The sequence below is a fragment of the Pempheris klunzingeri genome, chromosome 9 (assembly GCF_042242105.1).
Source record: "Pempheris klunzingeri isolate RE-2024b chromosome 9, fPemKlu1.hap1, whole genome shotgun sequence".
NCBI lineage: Eukaryota > Metazoa > Chordata > Actinopteri > Acropomatiformes > Pempheridae > Pempheris > Pempheris klunzingeri.
This window is the reverse complement of record NC_092020.1, coordinates 24,397,402-24,416,394: the sequence shown is the minus strand read 5'-3', so window position 1 is coordinate 24,416,394 and position 18,993 is coordinate 24,397,402. Positions and strand designations below refer to the sequence as shown.

At 40.6% G+C, this 18,993-nt stretch overlaps 1 protein-coding gene across 3 annotated transcripts in view; it reads right to left on the bottom strand.

Annotated features, from left to right (window-relative positions):
• fam13b (family with sequence similarity 13 member B) overlaps positions 1–18,993 on the bottom strand; it is an 80,768-nt gene that overhangs the window by 26,050 nt on the left and 35,725 nt on the right. For all 3 annotated transcript variants that reach the window (XM_070837058.1, XM_070837060.1, XM_070837059.1), the window contains exon 7: positions 10,261–10,388. In XM_070837058.1, the coding sequence (XP_070693159.1) occupies positions 10,261–10,388 (128 nt within the window). The remainder of the gene's footprint in view (positions 1–10,260; positions 10,389–18,993) is intronic.

Sequence of the window (18,993 nt, the reverse complement as noted above, 5' to 3'; positions counted from 1 at the left end):
TTTTAACCAAACTCAGCGTGATTTCTGCATCATCCTTCTTTTTGTCTGTTAACCACTTCACACATCTCCTGCAGGAGCAGTATCCCGCTGACACGCTCGTTCTGTCAGTCTCTCCTCTCCTTCAGATTTCTGTTCTCTCAGTGTCGGGTGGGTCTGGAGGTCGGTCTTGTATCCGCTGCGCAGGTTATCCAAGTTGAGCACTCTGAGGTGTCAGCGTCAGTACCAGCAGGTCTAGCAGCAGAGCCAGGGTATCGCCTGGGTGCATCCTCTGAACTGGTGTGTGTCTATGTGTGTGTTCTTGTGTGTGTGTGTGTGTGTGTGTGTGAGGTTGTCTCAGGCTGCACTCTGTCTGTAGAAGTGCTGCAGTAAACATCCAGAGCTCTGCTCAAATATACGAGCTTCTGATGTAACCAGGCAACAACCCTGGGAGGACCAATGGGATGGGAGGGGCTAAAGTTGGGAGCCAATTGTAAAGGGGGAATGAGTTATGTGGGCCAATCACGAGGCAGGAAGTGGGAGGGGGGTTTGATTTCTTGGTCCAGTCAGTGGTGAATATAAACTCAGCAGTCATTACAGCCAGCCCAGTGGGCTGTGTAATGGCACGCGCACACACACACACACACACACACACACACACATAAATATACACACAAGACCCACACAATCACAGTAACACACACACACACACACACACACACACACCCCTGAGTCTTTTATATCACCCTCCGTGAGGCTTTTGTAATGGCAGGCCTTCAGCTCCTCACACAATCACAGGCTTTAATAAATCTAAATTACTGATCATTAAAAGTTGGAGACTTGAGTGACGGTGGGTGCGTTTACACATTTAACCTGGTTTTGATCTTATTCTGGGTATGATGTTCACACGGAAGATGAAAACCCTGGTTATTCATATCCCCGTAGACGTGATTCAACAGTCTCCAGGTTTCTGATAATCTGTGTGCAGTGGAGTCTTGATTTCTCACATCTCAGCCGATATGTTCTGTACCGACAAAGAATGTTAAGAAACCTGGATAAGGTGGTTACAAGCCACGATGTCCTGGTTTCTATCTGAGTATTCCAGGTGGTATATCCAGGTTTCAGAAGACCAGGATAAGGATATGACGTTTACATGCACAAAACATAACTAGGATAAAAAAAAAACTAGATTATAATCTACTAGGATACTTTTTGCACGTCTAAACAAACTCAAAATGTTAAAGAGCTGAGAGAGTGAAAGGGTATCAAGGGAGTAAGGACATTTTCAAATCATATTCAAATGTAATTTCTGTGTATCTGTGCCTACGCTGTGTGTGTGTGTGTGTGTGTGTGTGATGACGTTGGGCAACACTGATAACTGTGAGTGACTCACACACACATCACTCTCAAAGAAACTAGGTTAGTTTCTTTTGTCCTCATAATATTTGTGTGTTTTCAATAGGACGAGACCTCAGATCAACTCAAAGTAAGAGACGGTATCATACTGGAGATTATACAAGCTTCTACCAAGGTTTTATCCGCCTGAACTGGAGTGGTCTCACATAATGCTTTGAATAAATGCTTTAACGAAGCAATAAAGACAAAGAATATCAACAGAATAACCTGAAAAATACTTCCCTGAAAGATGGGTTGTTTCAATCTGAACCAAATTAACCTTTTAGCTCTGTGTTATTAGCTGTTTCAGAGGAGCTACTTAGACAGCAGTAACATTTGGAGACGAGTCTGCTTTTATCAAAGATGCAAGTCATTGCTTTGGCAGTTGGCATTGGTGATCTGGTGCAATAAAAATGCAATATGTTGCTGAGTGAAAGTCAGCAACATGTAAAAGAACGAGTCAATATTATACGAAAGGCAATAAAACGCACAATTCACAGCAAGATTTGGTTTCAATGGAAGACAATGGGAGTCTTCTTTAAGAAAAACATACCAAGAAATTGACTACACTTACGTGGTTTTATGTAATCAGACTTTTCAATTCTTGGAAATATTTGTTATATCTATATATATTAAGATAAGTAAGAAAACAGCCGTATAATCTGAAGGAAAGTCCTTTCTGGTTTCTGAGTGGTGATAAACAACATGGCTGGTCTGCTGGGATACAAAATTCATTGAATATTAATCTTAAATCACGATTTTAACATCCAACAATTAGACGATCCACCGCAGTGCTGACATTTCAAATGCATGCTCCGCTCTTTGAAAACTCTGCTGCATATCAAATCAAGCGCTTCCTAAACTAACAGCCAGCCACGGGCGATCAACATGTTTTGGCTTCACTTTTGGGAAGCTGTCGTGCTGCTGCTGTGCGCGCTCCCCTGCAGCGACGGTCTGTGCAAAGATTTTCCTGGATGTTGTGGCTGCAGTCCAGAGTAGAAGAGCAAAATACGGATGAGGAGAAACAAAAATTAAATGTCTGGAGCAAAGGGCAAAGAGCTAGTCCTTCGAAAGTATTCATCATCCCTTGATTGAAGTATTAACACAAGAGACTTGTGCCTGCAATGAAAAGCGGCAAACTGCTGTATAATAAATGTATGAAGGCCAAAAAGAGTAAAAGTGATAACTTAGTGCAAAGATTTGTGAGAGCACGGTTATATTTATTTACATGTGAAAGTGCAATAAATATATTTTATCCCTAAAATTAATGAATAATTAAATGACCTCAATATTGATGGAAACAATCATGATTATCAGTTTGGCCATTATGGTGCAGCCCTGATGTACAGTTCATTGTTAGAGCAGATTAACCCACAGCTTTACTGACAGCAGGAATTGGAGCAAAAAAAACAATTTTGGTAACTGATTTATGGTTTAAATCATTTATCAAGAGAAAACACAGAACATTTCACTAGTTCCAGCAACTACAATGCTAAGATTTGGTGTTTTTATCAATTTTATATCATCGGAAATGACATATTTTTAAGAGATGCGGTGTTGATCAGACAAAACACGACATCTGAAGACATCACCTGCAATTTAGTGCATTGATTTATAACAGCTGTTCACCCACTGACGGGACACAAGAGGTCAAGAGGTGCCATTTTTGTACCTGCCAGCTAATCAAGTATTTTCCACAACCATTATGACTTATAATTGATTATTAAAATACTTCAATAGTCTCCAACTTCCTCAGAGAGTTTAATTTTTTAGTCTGGGTCACACTCGTATAAACTCTACGAGCTTCCTCAAGGAAAGAGAGAGAGGAGACCAAAGAATCCATGTTGAATAAATAAACTTTAGTCTTGAATCATTAACTAGATTTGGCTGAAGTTTGGTTTTCATTTGTCCTTCCTGTTATTATTAACCTCAAAGCTCAACGAAACTCAAGAGGCTTCAGCAGCAGCTCGTCGGGTGACAATAAAAATGAGTCTTTTTTCCGTAATGATTCAGGAACACGAGCGCTTCTTAGAGAGCCAGATAGGGCAGCTGTACCAGGACTGTGGGTGAGAGCTGATAGCGCACGGGGGCGGAGGCACTATCTAGGTTAGTTAGTATATCACGTTACACACACTGTGCCCTGTGCCGGTGCCCAGGCCTCGACACCATCAGGAAGTGAAGGGCGAGGACACCAGGGGAAAGATGAAGTGAGACGAACTGAAGGAAAGAGAGGGAGGACTTATCTTTAAGTGTGTGCTGACTACTTATATCTTTATAAGAAGGAATTAATGTTTTGAGTTTTTAATATATTGTATTTAAGTACTGAAAGGTTACTGTTAGACAGGTTAGAGGGGTTTCACAGTTTGTTATCTTTACATACACATTCCCATGCAGTGTTAACACAGTGTGTGCTATAAATAAGGCAGAGACTGATTTAAAAGCTCTCCCAGTAGGTGCCTTCAGGGACACTCCAATATATGAGATTCTTAATGCCAAGAATGCAGTTAATACAAGAACCAACCACAATCTGCACTGTTTGTGCTAACCTGCTTTATTTTCAGAAACTGTTTCATATTTTCCATTTTGATTAAACACTTCAGGCGTGCAGAGAACTACCTGCATTACAGAGAGTAATTCTAATTAAGTGAATGGACAACCAATTTATTCTTATCAAGCCAATTAATGCATAATATTTTGGTCAGAATATGTAAATAAGACTTGGTCGACAAGCTTGTCTTACTTGCTTTGGTGTCAGTCATAGACGAAAAGACATATGAGATCAGTGAACTAGGTCAAAACACCTAAAGCATACAGCTGGTGCTCCTGCACTGACCTATATACTGTACTTCTGTCTACATATAGGTCACCAAAAAGAGAATAAGGTCAACAACAAGACACATATGTATGATCAGCAATATGAGCCACTGCACCAACATGCACCAGGTACCAAGAAAGTACTGGAAAGCCTTTCAAAGACTCTGTTCTGTGAAATTAATATATAAGAAAGCACTAGAAATTATACTCATTTTGGGAAAAAGATAAAAAAAAAAAAGGTTAAAGGTTGCTCACTGAAAGGTCACAGACAGATGAGGTCAAAGTTGGAATTGATTTAACACTCTATCCATGGAATCAATAATAAAATCAATCTATGGCTTGTGAAATCTTCCTGCTGATTACATGTAGAGAGCCTTTACGGTGTCAAGTTGACAACTGTGACAAAACCTGGAACGATCTTTGGTCATCAATCCAGAACAGTGACCCTTGATCACACTCTGAGAGATCGGGATCAGGTCGATCTCCTTTCTGCAGGTTTCTGCTCTCTGAAGCCTTTTTTAAAATATTTTCTGTTAGCGAGCCCGGTAATGAGCCTGGTGTGTTGCTAAATCGTTAACAAAATCTGTTTTCTAGTAGCTGGTGAGCGGCTAGCTAACTGCACTGAGCAGCACGCACAATGTCAAAGGTCAGAGGAAGACGCTCGTGACGCCGGGTTCACATCAGACGCAGAACGGGGAGAAAAAATGCTCCCTTTTTTTTTTATTTTTATTTATTTCCGTGTCCATGTGAGTCAATCTGTCTGGTGTCAGACGTCAGGAGACAACAAGCAAATACGATAAGATGATTTAATTTCAACTATTAAAAAAGATTTAGGTTTGCATGAGTGATTGTGAAGATGAGACACCAGACTGTGCTGAAAATCAAGCATTTCAAGCACATCTGTAACCCTGTCGTCTACATTTTTCTATTTACATTGAAGTGCTGCAACATCATAATTATTAGATAATTATTATTAGTGATTACTAGACTCATCCTGCACAGTGACATGCAATAAACTGACATCAAAGTTTCTGTCCGGCCGCCTATAGGCTCCTTTTCAATGGGTTTCTGTGAATGTGTGTGCATGAATCATGAGGAGCTCCCCATGGCAAAAGCAAATGGACTTGACCTGGAAGCGAGGAGTGTACATTTAACTGCGTCTGTGTTTGCGTTGCATCCACGGGCACATTGTTGGCACAAGCCGACAGAATGGAGCTTTCCGGCGCGGTGCAGTGACACAGTGGGACATAAATCATTTTCACAGCTGCATTAAAAATAACAGGAAGAAAGTCTCATCGGGGGGATTCACCCAGAGGGCTCTGAAGAAACAAGCACAAGACGGGTTACTTGCAACACGAGATGGTCCGCACCTCAGCCGTGCCAGGTGGGTACGATGGCTGTAACTGTGGGGGATGAACGAAGGCTCTAACTCGAAGACAACACTGAAGAAGTGTTTTATGATGTGTTTAAATGCTGACCTTTTCCCTGCTGAGGTTTGATACTGTGTTTTCACTCAGACTAAAAATCAATAAATTGCTCACAAGTAGGAACACTTTCCAATGCTCCCACCCTCTCCTTGCTCCCTCGTGGGCTTCTCTGCCCTCTGATTCTCCTTTTGCTCCATTAATCCAACCAGTCCCCCCCCCTCCCAACCCTCCTCTGCTGCTCCGCTCCTCCTCATCGGGGCCAGGAGTGTATCCCAAGAGCCCTTTTCCTCACCCTGCCAGGATATTTCAGTGGTCTCATGAAAAATACTTTCCAGAGAGAGAGAGAGAGAGGATGTAAGGAGAGAAGAGAAGGAGAGAAGTTATGACTGAGGGAGAAGAGAGATCAGAGGAGAAATACCAGGGATTATATATAGATTTGAAATGAGCAGAGGCTGTCAACATGTAAAGTGTGTGTGTGTGTGTGTGTGTGTGTGTGTGTGTGTGAGCGCTGGCTGTCGGAGTCTATTAAGGGAGCACTGCAGCAGCCACAGAGGACAGACTTCCCTGTCTGTCAAGTGCTAGACAAACAACTCAGCCACAGTTGATGTTGAGTCACTTGGCGGGAACTTTCTCTCTGTCAGAGCTGTCACAACCAGCTGCGTGTCAGAGAATAAGCGATGTACACAAGGAACAGAGAGCTTTTCTCAAAACAGGCAAGTCGGCGTTGAGGATAAACATGCATACGTACGCTGACTCATTAAAAACCTTCAAGACAGTACTTAGAGATTATAATTCGAGACGTTTTGAGACTGGGGGACACTGCATTCTGTCGCAGTGACCTGGAAGATAAATGAATAAATACGAGGCACAAAACGCTAAAAAGCAAAACAACACCCTCCATCTGATCCTCCATGAAAAGTGTTTTATAGTGAAAACTTTAAATTCTTAAAACTGTGGGTGTGAAAACGCTTTGTGAACTAAAAAGGATGCAACATTTTCTTCGCACAAAGAGACCAAATCACCTTCCAATACAGTTTTAAACCTGACAGGAGCTGAAAATCAAAAATGCCCAAAATTCACTGATGTAAATATTTGCAGATTGTGAACTGAATATCTGTGGACTGTTTTTTTTTTTTTAGGACACAGGAGCTGTTTTGATTTAGAGGTCAGGGGAATCATTAATCGTTCAGGACTTTTCCATAATTATCTGACACTTAATAGAGCAACTGATTCATCTAGAAAAGGTTAATCAATAATGAAAGTAGGCGTCAGTTGCAGCACTAAACACAGAATCAGAATCCATTATTAGTTTACTTTTCTACAACTGTGTTACAGAGCTTTAGACCCACATCCGAGGTGTGTTATATGTCCACACGTGTGTCCTGGAGCTAAAATAAAAGGATTTCTATATAAAACACAGACAGCATACATCTTATTTAATTCCAGCTGAGGTGAGCAATGACACTAAAATGCTTCTTATAAGGCGGTTGGCTTCAAGAGAAAAAGAGTAGAGATATTTTTAGCTATTTAAACAGATGTATCCTCTGCAGTTCTGGATGTACATTATATAAACGGCTTTGTGGTGTAGGCCGTCGACTGCAGGGTCTACAAATACAGCAATAATCCCACGGACCAGACACAGAGGTCAGACAAGGTCACGGGGATGATGCCTGCAGGCGAGCCACAGCGAGAAGAGAATTAATACCAACAGAAACAATCACAGGAGACTTAAAGATAAAAACTGCCCGGCCAGGGGTGTTTAATTTAACCAATTTGCTGAATGCAAGCCCCCCGCTAACATCTTCTTTAGCAATGATTAAAGCTTTGAAAGCACCAATGGACAACAGCTGCAACCTAAAGCCTTCCTCCAGTAAAACAAACACACAGGAATCCTTCTGTGTTGCCCCACAAACAACGCATTAACTACTAAACTACTTAGATAGCAAAGATGCAGACACCCGTGACACACATAGGAGCCTGAACTTTTGCCGTTATCCATGACCTAATGTACCACAGGTTGCTGATCCCTGGCACAACGGGCTTAAAATGGGACGACGGCGTCATGGCAGCGTGTTCAAAACATTGCCTTGACCCAGTGAAGTCAGCTATGTCTGCATTCGTCTGTATGTATATAACACATGTTGGCATCAGTGGGTATGGTCTAAGAAACTGTGAGGGTGTGTGTGTGTGTGTGTGGATTATGGATTACTGTCTATAATCACCTTAAAGGCCAGTAGGACTAGCAGCAGGAACCTGACACACACACACCGACTGATTTATTGTCCTATGCTGCTGCTTTACAACTTTATCTTACAGTTAGCGAGCTACTGAGCAACTAGGACAACGCAGCGCACACATGGAGCTGAATGGTTTTTACAAAACTCCCGGTTTAAAGCAACCACGAAGCACGAATGTCACCGTCTATTTTAGGAGGTAATATATGCCGATAATGTCACCATAACAAAGTGCAGCAGCGTGGCTGTAACACAGAGCATTTGGCCACCGAGGAGTCTAGAGACACAGCTTTCATTGCCAATTTAAATGATGAAAAGAAGATTTTGCAGAAATGTTTGACAGTAAAGCTGGTTTAAGGACTTGATTATTTATTTTCACATAAACACTACTCAGCCGTTTGGGGGGGGAAACAAGCCCATTTGCAATATAAATGTTAACTCTGTCTGGATTTATTTAGACAAACTTGTGTACACATTGCAGTGAGGAATCTGGTTTTAATTATAACATCACTTACATTTCCCAGCCTTTCTGAACAGATGTTTCTCTCTTATGTTGGTGTAGGTGTTATTTGTTTTATCAAACACAAACACCCCGTCTGTATACAGCATTGGCTACACAGGACAGGGTGTAAAATGTATAGCTGCCTGCTGTACGGCAGTCTGGGTGTTGAACTCCGTAATCAACTTAAAGGAGATCAGAGGAACCTGAGAAGATCTTCATGTTCCTGCAGGGGGAATGAACTCTGGCCCTTCGGCCTGGATGCACACTCATTATCTTGTGTACGTGAGTGTCTGCATGTGTGTGTCAGACCTTTGTCTCCTGGTTGGTCACCAGGTCAGAACTCAAGCTCTGGATCTTTCAGTGTGAACAGAAGGACACTGCTAATACTGTGACCACAACAATGTATTAATTAACACTGTGACCACAACAACGTATTAATTAACACTGTGGATTCTCATTATATTGGTCTGCGGATATGTTGTGAGCGTGGCTGTAACTACTTCACAGTATTTTCTGGAGATCTGGAGACATTTAGAGTATAAACATTGAGTTTATACACTAGTAAACAAACTTACTTAACTTGTAGTCTTACTAACAAACATGTCCAATAACACATGCAGTACTAACGAAAGCAGTGTGACCCTTCCTACTATGCTGACCTTTCCTGGGCTCAAAAAACACCAATTTTAAAGTATAACTCAAGTATTTTTAAACGTTATTTGGCCTTAGTTTTTACATATTATAGATTCTAAATGACTGGTAGGTACAAAAAGTTTAGGAGTTGGTCCAGTAAATCACCTCAGCCTACAGTTGAGAACTGGCTTTAATGGTTGTAATGCAGTCCTTTGGGGCTCAGATGGTCATTCAAAATGTCCGACAGCATTATGGAAAGGATCCCTACAGAGACAGACCAGTAAAATCCTCTTTGCTTAACCAGAAACAGCCGTTAGATCGCCCTCTTCAAACACACCAGACTCCATTGACAAAAACAGTAATTTTATCTTGCAGAACACAGAAGTTGCTGGTCTACTGCTGCCTCAATCAGCTAGTTTGTTTGTGTTATTGTGTGACTTTTGTGTTATAAAGAATTAGTTCAGGTTCCAAACTAACAAGTTAAAACAGTAAAGTACCAGGAACTACACTAGCAACTGTAATGTTCTGCAAGATTAAAATTAGTGTTTTTGTCAATGGAGTCCGGTGAGTTTGAAGCTATAACAGCTAATTGTGATTAAACAAAAAACGATCTAACAGCTCTATCTCTGTAGGGATCCTTAATGTTGTCAGACACTTGGAATGACAATCTAAACCTGTGAGCAGCAAAAACAAGCACTTTTTCTGGACATTTTCAGCTGATCTACTAGATCAATTCCAAAATATATGAAAAAAAGGGCCCAAAGTGCCAAAATGATCCTTTAACTCAGTTTATTTGTCTGACATTTAACTAATAATGATTGTATTAAAAATATATATTTCATCATTTAGTTATTTTGATTAATTGACTTTAGTAGGACACACGGTGGTGTAAAGACACTGTGCAGCCACAGCCCAGAGCGTCTGCAAACTAATGAAAATTCATCTCTAAGAAAATGAGCTCTGAATGTAGGACAAATCCTGACAAACTTAGAGATATCTGAACGCCACGGGACCGCGAAGAGATGCTGTCATGACTCGTTAAGTCCATAATACACCAAAGAAAAGCTGCGTAAATCAGACTGAGATGAGCAGCAGATGACTGGCCTGATGGACCTGTTGGTAAATACCGCGCAACCGTGATGTCCTCCTTTTTAAATCTCGTTCAGGGGACTTTGTCACATGTCAAAAACCAGCTTTGAGCCTGTCATCTCCATTCTCCATGAACAGACATTAAACTGACTTGTCTTATGTAATAAAAGGCACCGCAGTTATGTCTCACCTGGCTGTGGGGCTGTCATCGGTGTGTGTGTGTTGTGGTGAGTCAGAGGAGGCGGGACCCTCCTCCCCGTCCTGAGGCAGCTCTTCACATTCTGCTTCGCACCGCTCATCGTCCAACAGCTCTGTGATCTGAGGACAGAAACACAAAGCACCCAAAGGGTTAGCACATAAACAATATATTCATTCATTGAGATGTATAAGCATGTAAAGATATTCTATTATTTAAGCCCTCAAAGGTTACGATACTGTTGCTGCATGATAAGTCACAGTGAACTCAGGCTGACATTTAGCAATGAGAATTTTAGTTATCAAGGTATTTATTTGTCAAATCACAATGAAACGAATGTTGTAGCCCCTTCGTGCTACACGTAATTATATTTAGAACAGAACAGAATAAAACAAAACATATAAACCCAGGAAATAATTCTGCGAGTATATCCAGCTGGACATTAAACTATGACACACAGTATATGTAAGTTATCTTATATAAGAAGGCATAATGAAAGTTATTATGCTTCCTTTAGTTAGTATTAGATTATAAAACTTGCTGGTAGAAGGCATGATATCTAATAAACACAAATATGCAAAAATAGAGAGAATTTAAAGAAATAATTATGAAACATTTATGATGCAACTTTATCTGCTTTTAGGTAACGAAAAAAAAAAGATGAAAATAGAGATATTGCAGTTAGTTTCAAAGCTGAAAGTAAAAATATGCCATGCTGCTTAAAAAAAAATGAATAAATAATTTCTAATAAAGAGAGCAGAGGCAAATTGTAGGAGCTGACATTTAACGGCCGCAGCAGGAAGGTCAGTAGAGAGGATGGCGATTCCTGTTCCTGGTCTTTTAGTGCCTTGATTTACCGAGAGTAAGATGATGCTCTCATGGACAAGAGTAAAGATTTAATAAACCAATTTAATACCATCTGGCAAGATTTCTAACATCAGTGTACAGTCATTCTGACCTTCTGAACCTGGAGGGAGTGTATGCAACTGTGGGGGGGGTTAATATTAATGACTTCTATTCACCAGAATCCCTAAAGGTCAGACTGATAAAAGACGACAACTTCATTTAGTTGTGACGTTTAGTGTCTGGACATGAACTGCCCGGCACAGAGACGGACGGAAAGGTGTCGACAGTCCGTGTTCACATTTACAGTATGTGTGTGAACGATAGGAGCACGATATTATAGTCTGTTCCTTAAAACATCTAAATATAGATGAAGCTAATGAGTAACACATTGACACCACAGATACAGCGGTGAGCAGAGAGATAAAAACAAGAACATTTTCTTGGAAGGACACAGAGGCTGAGCAAGAAGAGTGGGCAGGGCAGAGAAGAGGGAGGGATGGAGGGTTAAAGTGGGGCTAAGTGACATATCACTTTCATGGTGACTTAGCAATGTACCCCTGCGTGATCGTCACATTACAGTGCAGCAAAGTAGGCCGACCATGATGGACGACCAAAAGTACTTTTCTGCTCATCATGAAAGGTGTTGCTTTTTCTTCATGTCTCATGTTCAGCTGCATTTAGATACAAGAATAAGGGTTGCAATCAACAAGTGTCACAGATTTAATAACTTCATTATGGGGTGTAAAGAAAATAAAATATCTGTATATCTAGTAACATGTTTTTTTTATGTAAATTTAGCCCCAAAAAAAGAAAACCAAACATTCGTGCTCAGCCCTGGTTCAAAGGCAGGTTAATGCAACGGAGAGACTGAGAGAGGAGGACAGAAGAGAGGTAGAGAGAGCCAGGGGGACGAGAGGGATGGAGTGATGGAGGGCAGAGTGTAATGAATCTGACAGTAAACGAGAGATGGAAGACGGGAAGGGAAGAAGACTGTGGAGAGAGCCGGGGAGGGTTGTACATATGTAGACAGAAATAACTCATAATAACTCTGACAGCATGAGAACGTGACGCAAACACAAATCCGTGGGCAGAAGCGTCCCGGAGATAAAACAGCTCCTTTCTTTTTTGGTTTTGTTGATTTTACATCAAGTAATATGTGATTTTTTTAATTAAACAAATGTCGTTTTTGATCTGTAACAACGTCATGAAAGCTTTTTTTGTGTGCAGTTTTATTTAAAGAGCGTCGGTTCAAACGTAACCGGGAAAAAACCCTGGAAGGAACCCGGGTTAAAAGGTCGTGAACCACATTTGTCACCGCAAGACTTTCTCTACCTCCGTGTCTCCCCGATTGTCTTTGTTTCTATACGCTTTCCTCCTTCTCCCGTCTCAGCGGCCACCCCATCTGCTGCTGTCACTGTGGCGTTGCTACGGCAACACCTCCGATCCGAGAGCTTTGATTGGCTGCCGGGGAATTCTTGCACCGTCACATGTGCAGATTAGGGAGGATGACTCACAGCCCTCTCCTCTCTGTGTGTGTGTGTGTGTGTGTGTGTGTGTGTGTGTGTGTGTGTGTGTGTGTGTGTGTGTGTGTGTGTGATTAGGCAAAGAAATCCTACTTTTAGACATCTTCAGTCCAATTTCAGTGCTTTTCTTCATGACCGGAACATTTAAGAGCTTCTCAAATTCAACTTGGCTGAAGGAAACGTTCTTTGTGATGTGCATTTTTGTGTGTAAGTGACTAAATGGTGTGAAAAGCTGAGAAATAATAATAAATAACTATCACCACACCCTCAAACAGCCCTTGTGCACCTAATGTGCTGTGTGAATGCGAGTAAAATAGGTAATTATACTTACACAAGTGGCCTCAATACGTCACTGAATGTCAGGGGTAAACTCATCTGTCATACTCATTCAAATTCAAGACATCTCCACTTTAGTTTGACTAATTACAACATCAGTTTCAGATAATCTACAACACTGACTAGTAATATCTTAGTTTGATCCAAAAAGATAATTAACATATCTTAAAATGAGCTTAATTAAAGATATATTTCACTGAAATTACAACTAGACAGAACTACACTGAAGATATCTTGAATTTGAGTTTCAACTGGCCATAATTTAAATGAGGATATTAATTAATTTATCTTTTAACTTGTCATAAATGCACTGCGGATATCTTTAATGTGAATCCAGCTAATTGTTAATATGTTAAAAGGGATTGCCATAATTGTTATTTAACAGATGTGCCATCATTACCACTAACAGACAAAAACAATAGTTAAAAGTAAATCATTATGTGTTATGTTTATTCTTAAAAAATACAAAAAACAATAAATTATTTAGTGAATATTGGGGATTTATTTAGAAGAGACTAAAGGACAAACAGTTGGGGATCACATCTCTTATCTTAAATCAAACAGGGGGCGGGAAAAATGATCTAAAGGCCGCCAATAAACAAATAACTTCCTGCTATCGTCGTCATCCAAATCAGTTTTCTTTGAGAGTAAAATGTTTCCGGATTCTGGACAACAACATTCAGGATTCTGGGATCTAAAGGCCGTGATTAAAAGTCTGGAGCCAGCTGCACAAAACACCTTAAATCTTCTCCTTAAGGTTTCCAGAAACTGTTAACTTACAATGTGAAGTTTTTCTTCTTACCTTGTTGTTATACATAAGGAATCCCTTAAACCAATAAGCTTTGGAGCCAAAGGACAAAACTTAAGCTACATCTGACTCTATTTTCCCCAAGAAGAGGATCCGCTAATGGGAAAACCCCATGGATACCCTTAACAATGGGCTATTGATTTTACGCTATTGATTTGACCATTGAGTTCGTCTGCTTTGGTCTCCTCTATTTTCCACAGCTGTGCCCTTCCAGTTATATTACTCCACAGTTTCTTTCCTACAGGATCTTTTCAGTCAGTAACACTGACACTGCAGTGACGTTACCCTTACAAATAAGAAGAAGATGAGACAGTAGCACACTCCTCTAACGTTGTCAACACTGGCACTCACATCATTATTCAAGAAGTATGTTCCTTCTTTTACTGTATTCCTCCAGCAGTATGTTTTTCCTCTTTTCTTTACGGTCTTCTTTACATTTGTGCTACACTCACTCAACTTTGTACTTCAGGAGAAAAATTAAGGCGTTGTGCGCAACCTGTCCCTGATGTACATCATCATCATCATCATCATGTTAGATTCCTTCAAAGTTATTTCCTAATATGACTGAACGACGCCATGAATGTAACCTTGGATTATACACCAGCTACCGAGAACATTTTCTATCAAAGCTGCTGAGCAGTGATATGGAAAAAAACGAGTCTCTGCAAATATAAAAGTCCCCTTGAGTGTGTCCATTTAAAATGCAGGAGTTGACATAATGAACACATAAAAACGTAAATGTGCGACTGTCCCCTGGGCCACAGTCGTTCATTCAGGTCGTGTGAATATGATCGCGGCTCTGCCGAGTGACTTATCAGAAGGCCTTTGAGATGACGCAACAATATGAGAGGATAAGAGCTGGTAAATCCCCCCGTCAGGATGACCTGGAATGGTCATTCACAGAGCTGAAAATATTATCCGCTTATTTGGGATGGTGGAAAATTTTAATCACGTTAACTTGCAAAATCAAGAGTTTTTTTTTTTTTTTTTAAAAAGAAGCTGCTGTGTGTTTCTGTGCGTTATGTAGGCTTTTTGATAAACGAGTGCCTGAGTGGGTGAAAAGACGGGGCAGAGAGCGCACTGGAACAAAAGGTCACAGCCTTGGCCCTGGCTTGGCGGCCCGGTCCAGCGTTTCGGGGCGGAAAACGGAGAAAAAAACAAGCCGCACTGACATCATTAGCGTAACTGTTATTCGGCCAAGAACACAGAACAATGATAACTGACTGGGAGCGACATTGCAAGTCGCAAACTGTGGCCTACATCTGCAGTTTCCAAAGCTCTTTTGTATCACCCCTTTCACTCAGATGCTTTTAAAGGTTTCACCATGTCCGACATGGAGAAAAACACCAACGGGACAAACAGCTTCTTCTTATTTGGAATACATACATACTTATATCCATTTATTCTGGAAGGGATGCTGAATTGTCAAGCAGATTACGTGTTGGTTTCCAGATCTTCTTTTCATCAATAATATATCAATAAAATCAATATTTTATTTATTTGTTTTTATTTATTTATTCACTGACAGACAGGACCTACTGTATTTTTGGTGTCCATGCAGCTATTACAGTCAATCACAGGATGATTCATGTTTCAATAACCTAAACACTGCAGGGTTCTTAGAGCTTTTTAAGAGTAAAACTAAAAACAAGCACTTTTTAAGCACTTTTAAAGAACCTAAACCAAAAACTTTCCAGACTTTTGAAGGTTATATCATCACATCCAAATTGTTGCTACAAATGCAGTCGTTGAAAATGAAGTTTACATAATTCCTTCATGCCCAATGTGCATCGTCACTTTTACCAGCTCTTCATATTAACTTTGTTTACCAGGAGTTAACAAAAAAAACAAACATGACGGGACAATTTCATTTCAAATATCAAAAAAATCTTTGGTTTACATGAGTCAGATTACGTTGAAATTCAAGAAGTATGTTCGAATTCAAGCATAACGATTAAATATAAGCATTTTCCAACATTTAAAGACTTTGTATGAACCCTGTCACTACGCCGCCCTGCCGCACCATTAAAAGACACCACCGTTGGGTGATTTACATCCTAATGTCCCCTTACAGAGATATCATGCATCTCCCTAAATGTCCAACTAGGCCACCGTCCCCCTCCCCCTAAAATACCTCCATGTTCCAACTTGCTCAACAGCTTATCACCATGTCACAGCATTATATAAGTGTATATGTTCCAACCTATATGAGCTGCTCTCTGCTGCTGAACATTGTGACAGCCTCTGGTATTTGTAACGTTACTCCACTCACCCACTTCTTACGGTGCCCACAGTACAGGGTCCATAGCTGTACATCAACTGCGCCATCTAAAACGTGGCTCAGCTCCAAAAGCACTTGACTAAGTTGGCCGATGCGAAGTGACAGGATACATCCTGATTGATTTATCGGCTGAGGTAAACTAACAGACTTAGAAAAAGTAAGCAGTCAGTAAGAGTGTAATCAATAAGGTGGAGAGACAACAGACAGTCTGACCCTTTTAAAACGTTGTATACGTAACTTTGCCGGCTTCATTTATCAATTTAAGTGGCTGCATGTTAAGTTATCATTTGGACGTACTGTAGGTGGCCATGATGTTAGTGTTCCTCATGACTTTATTAAGACATGACAGATAATAATTTACTGAATGAGCTCCATGAAGCAAGGAGAGTGTTCTCAGTTTTCTCACTGAACTTATTTTGCTACTGAAGCCATAACTCATGACTGTTGTGAGACTTTCCCTTAACTTTTCTCATTTACTTAGAGAGTTAAGGGCCGTCCACACCAAGAAAGATAACTACAACAGTACAGATGTGAGCATCATCACTGAAGAACAGAAAATGGATATTGATGATCTGTTACTGCTGTAGAGAAAGAAAAAGAAAACCAGAGGAGTAAGGAGAATCAAACACTTTTGTTAGGAGGTTTGTCATCTTTCCTATGAGTCAACATCGATGTGATCCTGGAGGTTGTCACCAGTATGGACCCAACAAACTTTAGAGTTTGCGAAAGACCATTTATTCTTTCTTTTATGTGTAATTTGCAACCTATTGTTATACTATATTAGTATTCAGATCTTTTACTAAAGCTCAGTAAATTACCTGTAAATTCAGATGAATTCGGCTGTCAGTTCATCAAATCACTCTGAAAGTGAACCCAACTTTATCCTTCACCACTGTTGCCATCAACCTTTCTCCTTATCGCTGTGGTGTGGACTAGGCCAACCATTTGAAGATTTCTAAAACTATATATTCATCGTTTATCGTAATAATTTTCATTCTTGGTGTGGACGGATCTTAAGAGAATCACCATCGTGACTCTGTGTCATATTCAGGCATCAGGGTGACTTGTAAAGCTGCCATCATATGGATGTGACATCTGAATGGGGGTTAAGAAGAAACTAAGTCAAACCTGCAGGTCCCGAAAACACAGAGATAGAGATAGAGATAAAGGCACAAGGTTATTAAAATGTCCGCTACACACTGGTGCTGCATGCAGATATGAGTCAAAACAGAAAACATGTTGCTTTTTAATGCCACTGGACCCTAAGTGGTTCATCATGATCCTAAAAAGGGCCAAACCTGTCATAGGCCATCTCAGTACTGAATTCACAGAGATGATGAAGTGTTACATTCTTACCTAAAACTAATCAGATGATTGATGATGAAATGAACGAGTTCTGGCTGTAATTATTTATCCACTCAGATATCTTGACACCGCACGGCTTCTTCAAACGCTGAATGAAAACAAACACACCCACTGGTTTCATCATAGCAACAACAAGTCTCAGCACAACCTCCATCTCCCCTAAACAATAATTCAGCCGCTTCTCATTTTTTGCCAACAAACAAGATAAATTCCAGCTTAGCACTTCTCACTGTTCGATCCGCGCCCGCCTCTCTGAGATTCAAAGTTACACCCAAACATGCCATGACACATAAAATGTCCTCTTCTTTCACCCTCTGTCTCTTCCATCTTTTCTAATGTCTCTACATTTCTCAAAATTGTCACTGTCTGTCATTGCTGTGGTTAGTTTTAATTTTTCTAGCTAATCTTGGTGAGGCATCATGATCTTGTTCTCCAGGTTTAAGTCCAAGCATGAAGCATGTGTGTGTCTCCTGTGTGAAAGCAGGTATGTGTGTTTGAGATAATCCCCTCCATGAGGGTTTGTTCACAGAGAGCCATCCCCAGCGTGGTGCAGCGGCTGGAGGTGCGAGTGGCATGGTTACATTATCACCGGCTCCTTTGCTTATCCTTCCCCTCCCTCGCCATGACTCCCTCCCTGCTTATCTTTCTTGTTCTCTTCTCTCTCTGCACTAACTTTCTCCCCCATCTCCCTCTACCTCTCTGAACCACCCACTTTTTTTTTTTGCCGGCTCTCTTACATAAGACACATGGATCAGTGCACAGATGATTTGTCTCTACAGATTTTTCTCACCGTCACTCTCTGCTCCTTCTTCTTCTGCTGCTCTGTCTCTTGATAACGATATATGCTCATTCATCTGACACACTAGCTAATAATACAGGACAACGGGAGACTGGGAGACGGGAAAAGCCGAAAAAGTTAAAGCAATCAAACTTGTAAAATAAAAATGAAATTCAAAGAGTTGCATGGAAGAAATTCCTACTTTTGCTTACTGTCGCATTGAGCTCGATTTTCATCTAATTACTTTTCTTTTACAAGCCAGATCTTTTTTTTGTTGTTGTTGTAAAAGCTGTGTTTTTCTCTTTAATAAAGGAACTATGTGACAGTGACAACTCAAGATTACAAAGCAGGCAAAATTGGAGCCCAGTTTCTCGCAGCAGTGCAGCAGAAACTGAGAAATAAAAAAAGAAGGAAATCGATAGAGGAGGAAGTAAGAAAACTAGAGACCATTTTGCAATGAATCACACAAGCTGCAAATCAATGGGTGTGGCGCAGCGGAACATGACGTGAGAGAAGTGAATCTGGTGAAACAGGTGAACTCTGACAGATTCATTCAGTGTGCCAAACCATCCTCCTATGGATCTTATATGTAATATCAGCTTGGACAAGAGTGATTGATTGAAACTGGGATCCACGACTTAAAACCAGTGTGAGCCGATGGCCTCTTCACTATTTCCTACCCCTCGTACTTTCAGCACCGTTGCTCGGACCACATTCATCTTCTAACTCAGCCTTCATTGTGATCTCAACTACAAACTTGTAAAGTTGCCTGCATCTTTCCTGGTTGTGA